The sequence below is a fragment of the Chenopodium album genome, chromosome 23, assembly GCF_948465745.1.
Source record: "Chenopodium album chromosome 23, dcCheAlbu1.1, whole genome shotgun sequence".
NCBI lineage: Eukaryota > Viridiplantae > Streptophyta > Magnoliopsida > Caryophyllales > Amaranthaceae > Chenopodium > Chenopodium album.
The window spans coordinates 5,358,536-5,368,438 of NC_137856.1; the positions used below are offsets into that span (position 1 = coordinate 5,358,536).

General features: G+C 35.8%; 1 protein-coding gene across 1 annotated transcript; it reads right to left on the reverse strand.

Moving 5' to 3' along the window:
- Positions 1 to 4,806: 4,806 nt before the first annotated feature.
- Positions 4,807 to 7,235, reverse strand: LOC145608921 (uncharacterized). The gene is made up of 2 exons (XM_081664504.1): positions 6,956 to 7,235; positions 4,807 to 6,520 (listed from the first exon to the last, which is right to left on the reverse strand). The coding sequence occupies exon 2, from the start codon at positions 6,221 to 6,223 to the stop codon at positions 4,985 to 4,987; it is 1,239 nt and encodes a 412-aa protein (XP_081520630.1). The 5' UTR covers positions 6,224 to 6,520; positions 6,956 to 7,235; the 3' UTR covers positions 4,807 to 4,984.
- Positions 7,236 to 9,903: the final 2,668 nt, after the last annotated feature.

The window sequence follows — 9,903 nt, forward strand, 5'->3', positions numbered from 1 at the left end:
GTACGTATATACTGGTACTAAACTACACTTTTATGATTTGGTGAATGATTATCGTATTGATGTGTTTATGTTAGTTGCTAATGTTATAGGTACTCCCTCCATCCCAAATATAGTTCCTACTCCCTTGAATATCTCTTGTTGTAGAGAAATGTGACATCATCCATTTTTGACAACAAGCTTATTTTATTGTCTATGAGTGTTAACCAAGAATGAACAGCTAATCATCATTTCAAATGATTGAGAAGCGAATTACTCCATATAGATTTCATTGCTTGAAGCAATCAATCAATCAATAACTTAATACTAAAATAGACACTGGAGTGACACGTGTCACATCCGGGTGCTGTTTTTTCTCTCCAAAGCTCCTCTTCTTTTTTTAACCTTTTTTTTTGTTAATTTTTCCCTCCAAAACTCCTCTTCTTTTTTTAACCTTTTTTTTTTGTTAATATATATATATATATATGTATGTATGTATGTATGTATGTATGTATGTATGTGTGTGTGTGTGTATATGTATGTACATATGTATGTATGTATATATGTGTGTATATATATATTTCTTTTTAGGAAAAGTTAGAAATAATAATCCCAACTTTCATCAATTTTGGTAGAATAATCCGAACTTTGGCGGTAGTTCTTTTTCTTCAATCCCAAACCGGTCAACAAAAGTCAATGACCTGTTATTATAAGTTATATGCCACGTGTCAAGCTGCAATTGGTCAAAAAAAAGAAAAAGAAAAAAAATCATTTAAAAAAAAAAACCAGAAAACCCCTTTCCCTTTACCCTGACCACCGTAACCCCCACCACCACCACCACCTGCCACCGCCGACTTCTTCTAACCTTCCCTTCCCCTGTCCCAATCGTGCGCCGCTTTCCCCCCAAACCCCCCGTACAGGTGTCGCGACCCACCTCCACCCCCAATCCCCTCCTTTCCCAATTTAATTTTCAGCCCTCCACAACCGAAACTCTCTTTATAACCCCTCTAACCATTCGAAACACCTTCCCCACTCTCGAAAATCCCCAACAACCACTTCCTCACCCTCGAAAACCCTAGCCGCTAGAATATCGGGGTAAGTGAAGTGGCTGGAAGTTTTCGAAATAGAGAGTGGAGAGAAGGGAGGGGGGAGGGTTTCGTGGGTGGGGGAAGGGAGGGGGAGGTGTTTTGGCAGGTGGGGGGTGGTTTTTCGGCTGCGTGGGGGGGGGGGGGTGTTTTCGGGTGGGGTCTGGTGGAGGGGGTGGTTTGGGTGGGGGGCTGGTGGTTTAGGGGGAAGGGGGGTGGGTTTCTGTTTTGTTTTGTTTTTTTTTTTTTAATTTTCAAAGGTTTTTTTTAATTTTTTTTATTTTGGACTAATCATGTACTGACACGTGACTTTTAAAAAATATATAAAAAAAATTAACCTTCTCAACAGGTAACCGGTCATAAGGACTGAAGAAAAAGAAGACCCCCAAAGTTGGGATTATTCTAGAATAATCCAAAGTTGGGATTATTGTATCAAAATTGATGAAAGTTGAGATTATTTTTTCTAATTTTTCCTTTTGTATTTGGTGTTCATAATTATTTTATATACATTTACATAAATAATTAATTCAACTTCTTTAAAAAAAATAAAATTATTTCAACTCCTTTTTAACTACTACGTATTTTTCAAATGGAGTATTAATAGATTGATTCATATAATAGATGTTATAGAAATTACTTTAAAACATCACTTAATTTTTTTTTTCCCAAATACCTCTAGCTAATAATTTATTTCAATTTCAATTCAATATAATTATATATTCGTGTTAATTACAATTTTGTTTATGAAAGTTTTACTACTATACTTACATATTACCACAAATTGACTTATAGAGTATAGTATAACTATAAAATAAATGTTGTGTTTAACAAATGATTTTTTAGATATAAAGGTGATAAATTATTTGTAATTTTGTGTATGTTTGCACTTTTGCTAATAACTTTAGTAGAGATTTTAGTTTGTTGTTCGATTGATTTTTGATGTTTATTAAAAAATTTATAATTAAGTGTTCACTAATATGGCCACTAGACCTGATCAAGCCCCGCCTGAAAAATTCTCGAGTGGGGCAGACTAAAATAAATCCTATTTTTAGAATAATTTGTTGCTTTGCCTATTAATATAGATTATGATACTATAATTTCTATATATGTAATTTGTATGTTTTATCAAATTTTATTTGTTAGATATAATTAATTTTCTTAAAAAGATTAAATTTACCGTGCATGGCATGGGCCTTAAGCTAGTATAGATATAATTGGAAGTTTGGAACGAAATTGTGGGTGGGAATGTCAAATTTCCAACTTGTTCCTTTAATTTGTACTAATATTTTATTTATTTATTTATTTTTAAAACGTAGTACTCCCTCCGTTTCATAATGTTATTCCCATATGGAATCAATCATATAAAATAAGAAAAGGTGAATTTTTGGAATCTAACATTAAACTACAAAATAATTCATAATTAGTTTACCAATCAACAACCAATTCCAAAAAAATAAAGTTAAAAATGGAACATATTCAATATGGGAAAATCTTTTTGAAATGCCAAAAATTGTATATGGAACTAAACATTATGAAACGGAGGGAGTATAAGAAATTTACAAAGATTATTATTTGGCTTAAAGATAAAAATGACATAAGAACTGATCTAATGAGAATATTAATACGTTCATTACGTTGTAATTGTTAATGACACATTATTAGTAATAACACATGAATGACCTGACATAATTTGAATATTAAACTTGGTCATCCCGACCAAAATTAAAAAAGGATTTGAATTGGAATTGAACTAATAATACTGAATCAGCCTTATCCTAATCAAACTGAACCGAACTTAATCGAATTAGAATCAACTGAATGAATATCAACCCGACCCAAAGGCATCTAACCCGAAAGTAACCTTGTCAAACCCATTTTGAGCCCGACACGAATATATTCGAAACTAAAATGAACTGATCTGAAGTTGACCCAACTAAACCTGACCTGACTTGATAAATCTTGAATCGAAATTGAACAGACCCAAACCGGCACTAGTTACAAGAGTGACCAAACCTTGACTAGAACATACTCGACCCGTCACGGGTCAACCTAAACTCCATCCGTTTACCTGACTTGACACCCCTAGTTACGACAACCTCTTTAACAAGTCATTAATTTTTCCTTTTAGTATTTATTTTTTTCACCTACATGGCTACATATGTTCTTCCTCCATTCCAATTAGAATTTTTCTTATATGAGAACACTCTTTATGTTCTAAATTTTTACTCGTATGTTCTAAATTTTGAATCTGATGTTCTAAATTTTTCCTTAGGTGTTCTAATCTAAATCAAATGTTCTAATTTAGTACTCACATGTTCTAAACCATAAATTAGTTAAGTTTGATGTCACAAATTTTAAATAGCCTTGTTCTAAAATTTTAACTTATATGTTCAAAATTGTAAAACGTGTGTTCTAAGATTTTTAATTATGTGTTCCAGACTTTAAAACGTTTGTTCTATTTTTTTACACATATGTTCTAAATTCTTTACTCACACTTTCTATATTATATATCAGTTTGTTCTAAATTTTTATTCACATGTTCATAATCTTCAATCAGATGTTCTAAAGTTTACTCATATGTTTAAAATTTCAAAAAGCAAATTTTATAAATTTTAATCACTTGTTCTAAATCTTAAATCAGATGTTCTAAACATATTACTCACACAAATGTTCTAAATTATTACTCATATGTTCAAAATTTTAATTTGAGTCACATGTTCTAAATTTTAACTCGCATGTTCTAAATTTTTTTACTCGCATGTTCTAAATTTTTACTCACATGTTCTAAATTTTAAATCAGTTCTCGTATAAGTACGAATATAATTCTCACATATGGACCTATTCTCACCGGATCCCTCCCCTAAGGCTCTCGTGAGAACTCTCTCTATATGTGAGAATTATTCTTATGTGAGAACACTCTTTATTTTCTAAATTTTTACTCGTATGTTCTGAATTTTTAATATGATGTTCTAAACTTTTCCTCAGGTTTTATAAATTCTCACCGGATCCCTCCCCTAAGGCTCTCGTGAGAACTCTCTTTATATGTGAGAATTATTCTTATGTGAGAACACTATTTATGTTCTAAATTTTAAATATGATGTTCTAAACTTTTCCTCAGGTGTTATAATTTAAATCAAATGCTCTAAATTAATATTCACATGTTCTAAACCATAAATTAGTTAAGTTTGATGTTATAAATGTTAAATAACTTGTTTCAAAATTTTAATTTATATGTTCTAAATTTTGATAACGTGTGTTCTAAGATTTTAAATTATATATTCCAGATTTAATTTAAAAGCGTATGTTCTAAATTTTTACTCACATTTTCTATATTTTATAGAAGGTGTTCTAAATTTTTATTCACATGTTCGTAATTTTAAATCAGATACTCTCATAAAGCAGATTTTCTAAATTTTACTCACATGTTCTAATTCTTAAATTAGATGTTCTAAATTACTCACATAGATGTTCTGAATTATTACTCATATGTTCTAAATTTTAATTTGAGTCACATGTTCTAAATTTCTACTCGTATATTTTAAATTTTTGCTCACATGTTCTAAATTTAAGATTAGTTCTCATATAAGTATGAATTCTTACATATGGGTCTATTCTCACCGGATCCCTCCCCTATATATATCAATAAATCACAAATATTAGTCAAAGCAAAGTTTATGAATAGTGCCAAAAGTCAAAACGTTTCATCTAATTTGTAACAGAGGAAGTATGATCTTATATCAAACGGGGTTATTAGTTAAATAAAATCATAATAGTAGGTCTTTCCTAAATAATATAGTGTAGTCATTAATATGAAGTTGCTAGAAATGAAAAGTATAACAATCAATACAAATCCCATACTATGGGTTAGTTTTTGGAACATCTTTGGTAGTATGGCTTAGCATCTTATTCTCTATCTCTAGTCTTTACAATGGCGTTGAGACAAAGGCCATGAATTCCTTGTCGAATTCGAGCGCATTCATCGAATCAGATGGCAAATATATCTCAATATCTACACTTCCACCTCCTTTACATCCTTGGCAAGCATACACCAAACCAATATCTTTGTTCCCAAGTCCACTGCGAAAAGCTACTGCTTTCCCTAGCCCAAACTCGTTACCATAGATGTCAAATCTCGGCGAGTTTCCTACGGTTATACAATTACAGTTATGCAACTCCGCGTGATTACAAAAGTATGGAGACTTCAACCATTCATCAACAAAGCCGCGAACAGTTTTGTCATTCAGATTAACCACAGACTGGTGCAACAATGAGGCTGCCCATCCTATGTTATTTTCGAGTAATTCACCGGCTGTAGTCCTTGTGGTTAGATGCTGAACAAAGTTGCCAAAATAATACTTTGGTAAAGGTGGATCTATTCTTTCCCGGCTATTTGCAACTATCTTATTATAGACAACTTGATCATCAGGTACGCGGTTTGCTCTGACTATCGACCTCCAAACAAGTGCACATAAGGCCTGAAATGAAGAGATGTTTTTGCCATCACCTTCCTCGTTTGCTATGACTTTTAACCTTGCTATAGACTCGGATGAGAAATGAAAGATCCTATCACTAAGTTGAGGAGGTTCAAATTTTTTTATAAATTCATGTGGGTGAGTATAGGGAATAGGGTAGGGGCCAGGAGCGCGCCCATCAGGATACCATCGGGTGTAGACAGGCAGACGCGACTCACAGATTTTATGGTTTTCATTGTTTTCTCTATGTATCTCGGACCATATGCTCCAAAACTGCCAGTATGAAGTACCATCTGTAATGCAATGGTTTACTGAACAAGCAATGAAGATGCCGTCCAAGAGCTCAGTAACTTGAACCGACAACAAAGGTCTTGAACGCCCATCATAGCTCACAACCTCTTCATTAAGGTCAAAAAATGACTGAACTAATACCAAAGGGACATCTTTAGGTGAAAGGATATCGTAAATGTTCATATCTAAAGTTGCGTGGATGAACCGAGCCCCAGGCCCTTTGTTGCAATCTACATACACTAGGCTTTGATGCTTGTCTTTGTCTACTTCGGTCACAAGTTGCCCTGCTAATGGGTGGAAATGGACGAGGGTGAGAGAAAGAGATTTCTTTAGACTTTGAATGAACGATTGCATTGAAAAATAATCTTGATTATTTTTATGTGATGGTTTGTTGAACATGAGACCAAATTGTATGGTTTGTATTGGAAGCAAGACGAGATCATGAGGAGCTAAGTGGTAGTACCGTTTTGACTCCTCAACTTCGTGCTTAGGCTTAATGTAATGTTCAGAAATGGGCTTAACTATTGGTAAATTTTGATTATCTTTTCTTTAAAACATATATCATCACCATAGTAGGCCTTAGGTGTATACATGTATGTAGCAACTTTCACGCTTCTATGAGTGATTCCTATCGACCATCCATGAATTGACGCAATTTTGTAGCAGTAGTTCCACATATTGAATTGTAGGCACACACTGGATGAAAAAAATTTAAAGTTTGGTTAGGAACAAAAATGTACATAAAAAAATTATAAACAAAACAATCTTATTTATAAACACAAATTTTAACATGTGGCTGGTCACACCGTCTGGCTGAGGTTACTTGGTTAGAGGTTACTTATTCAGGGTTTACTTGGTTGGTCAAGGACTCAAGGGTTGTTTGGTTAGAGGTTACTTTCACACGAAAAACACGCTAACTGACTGAATAACCCCAAAATAAGTAACCCTTGACCGACTGAGTAACCCCTAAACAAGTAACCTGTGAATAAGTAATTCCAGCGAAAACACGCTCACTGACTGAGTAACCCCATAATATATAACCCTTGACCGACTGAGTAACTCCTAAACAAGTAACCCCGGCTACACGGTGCGGTCAGCCATATAGAAAAAGCACCGGTTAATATAACAAACCTTAAATACTAGTTTAATTCGAGAAAAGTTGATTTGAGGTTTTTAAGATGAGGAGGGAGGACTTCACTAATGCTACTCTAGTACTCTGTATAACATCATAACATAAGCTCCAGGACAACTTTAAACAATGAAGGGCAAAAAAAAAATTAAAGAAGAGAGGATTATAAAGAACTTAATAAGCTTCGCCTCAAATGTATTTGAAGTTAAGCTAGAGGTTTATACACCCTTTAATTTATATACTAGTATAAAGAAAGAAATAAATTTAGGTTACACTATTGGTAATTGACAAGTAAAATTATTAGTATCACTCAATCCTTCTTGTTTCCTCCATATAATTTATTTAACCACAAAATCTGTTAGTCTGTTACTACCAACACAATACACACACTTTTGATCGATATCAATTATGATCGTTAGCAGTCCAGCCCCAACCACATTTATACATTGCATACAATCTTAACTGTAATGCAGTTGTGGTATCCAAATTGTGAGCTTTTCGCGCTGTAAAGACATCACTGAAACCAGAAATAGAAAGTAACTCATGTAGTTTGTGATCCAAAAAGAGAAATAATAATGGTCGCAAAATTTTCACATGATGTTTTGGGTTTATATAAATGTTGGAAGTTAACTAGCTGCCTGATGAGTCATGAGCTCGCAAATGTGCTGCAACCACAAACTTTCTAGTCAAACTCTAAAATCAAATTTAACACTAAAATGGAGTAGAATGATTTTAGTAAGCAAGCAAACACCTAGCTAGTTAGAAGTATAAATTTAAAACATCATTTGTATTCACAACTAATACCCCTTTGTTGCATATGATAAGAAACGGATATAGCTGTCAGTGGCGGACCCAGCGTTGTTCACGTTGGATCACATGACCCAGGAAATTATAGGGTTAAAAAATTGAAAACAATAATATGACATATGCATTTTTGTGGTTCAGTGGTTGAGAGCTTCAAATGATATCCTACCTTGATGGTGCGGGATCAACCCTCATACCAAACACTTTATACGTAGTATATATTTTTTTTTCCAATTTTTTGCTGATTATTCCTGTTATGGGTAAAAATTCATAGATGTAAGTCAACGTCAGTCAGAGTAAAGTCAAGTGACGACGACTCTCCGTCATGGACGAAGGACGAAGTCAGTTAACCAGTTTCCTATTTCTCCGCAAGAAGATCAGCTAGAAGACTTGGTCTAACCCAGCCTTCTCCAGCCCGTTGAAGATCAAAACAGAAAAGATACTTCACCAACTGAATTCCGGGAATCAAGGATTGGAACTCTATCTCCAAAGCAACGGCTATAATTCAATATTGTAACGTTTGTATAAAAAGGGAGACACCTACGAACATCGACACATTGCAACCTAGTAACTCATAAGCTAAAAACACCTATTGTACGCATTTTTCTACATTTTTTACCATAGTGAAAGTTTGGTAGATCCTCATTCTACCCGCGGTTTTTACCTTCATTGGGTTTTCCGCGTCAACAATTCCTTGTGTCGTTTTATTGTTTTCATTATTATTTGCTTTCGATTTTATTTAGTTGATTCGTAGCCTAGATTTTGATATTCAATCCCACTTAACAAAAATTAGCATAAACAATTCCATACAGTCATACCACCACTAAATCTTGGGTTGTTGTCACTTACTAATAGATAGTTCGCGGTGATCCAGCACCTAAAAAATCCTGGATCCGTCGCTGATAGCAATTAATTTTACTTTCCCTTCTATATAAGCTTGACAAAGAACAATTGGAGTACAAGAATTTCGTATGACTACTGGCAGGTTGGCAGCATCTTATTTTAAACAAAAATAAAAAAATTCCTAAGCGTCTAAGTTAATGAGCGCCTCAGCAAGGAAAAGGAGGCGTCAGAGACCGACGCAGCTAAACTCTGCCAGCAGTTGGAGTCAGCCAACATCACTAATCGCCGCCAGCCAAGGCAGTTGGATATGGTCCCTAGAATGCCGCCGTTGGACATCCTTGAATCTCCGCATGATACCGATACCGAGTCCAGCGACGGAGAGATAGATCGGAACCCCCCAATCAGGAACGTCGGGCAAGGAAGCTTTCAGACGCCAGGGAACGATCAAGACAACCAGCCGCCAAATCAAACAGAGATCCTGCTCCAGAGGTTGGTCGCATTGGAAAAGCAGAATTCCAGGGTGTTGTCGATGATGAAGAGGATGCCAGGTGTCCCGATCCCAGTTCAAAGAGAAGCTCCCGATGGGTTCGCTGCAACGCCATTCTGTGACGAGTTGGCCATGGCCCGGATTCCAAGAAGAGTGTCGCTTCCGACGTTTACGTCGCTTTATGATGAGACGACATGCCCGGAGCAGCATGTAGAATATTACAAGCAGCGGATGTGGTATGCCTCGATTCCGTTCGATTGCTGGGAAGCGTGCATGTGCAAATCATTCGGCGCGACGCTGACCGGTCCCGCCCTCAAATGGCTCGGCAAACTCGAACCAGGTAGTATAACCAATTTTGCTATGTTAGTTAACAAGTTTTATTCCCATTTTGAAAGCAGCAGGCAGTTCGACAAGCAAACCAGTGATCTGTACCGGATCGTCCAAGGGCCCAGAGAAAGCGTCAGAACCTATTGGTCCAGATTCAACAAAGAAAAGGTGTCGATCAAGAACGTCGACAACAGGATTGCCATCGAAGCCTTCCTCCGGGGACTGCATACAGATTCAGATCTGTACAAAGATATGGTCAAGTACCCCTGCTCAACTTTTGAAGAAGTCAGGACAAGAGCTGTGGCCCAGATGCGCTTCGACGAAGATATCGCCAACCGCAACTCCTATCCGAATGCCAGAGGCCCGTCCGACCGCAAAGCTCCAAGCAATCCGAGAGGATCATGGCGACACCAGCCCTACGAGGCATCAGGTAGATCACGCTCTGTTAATGCTGTGCAGGTAGAACAGGTCCTCGACGCCCCTCAATAC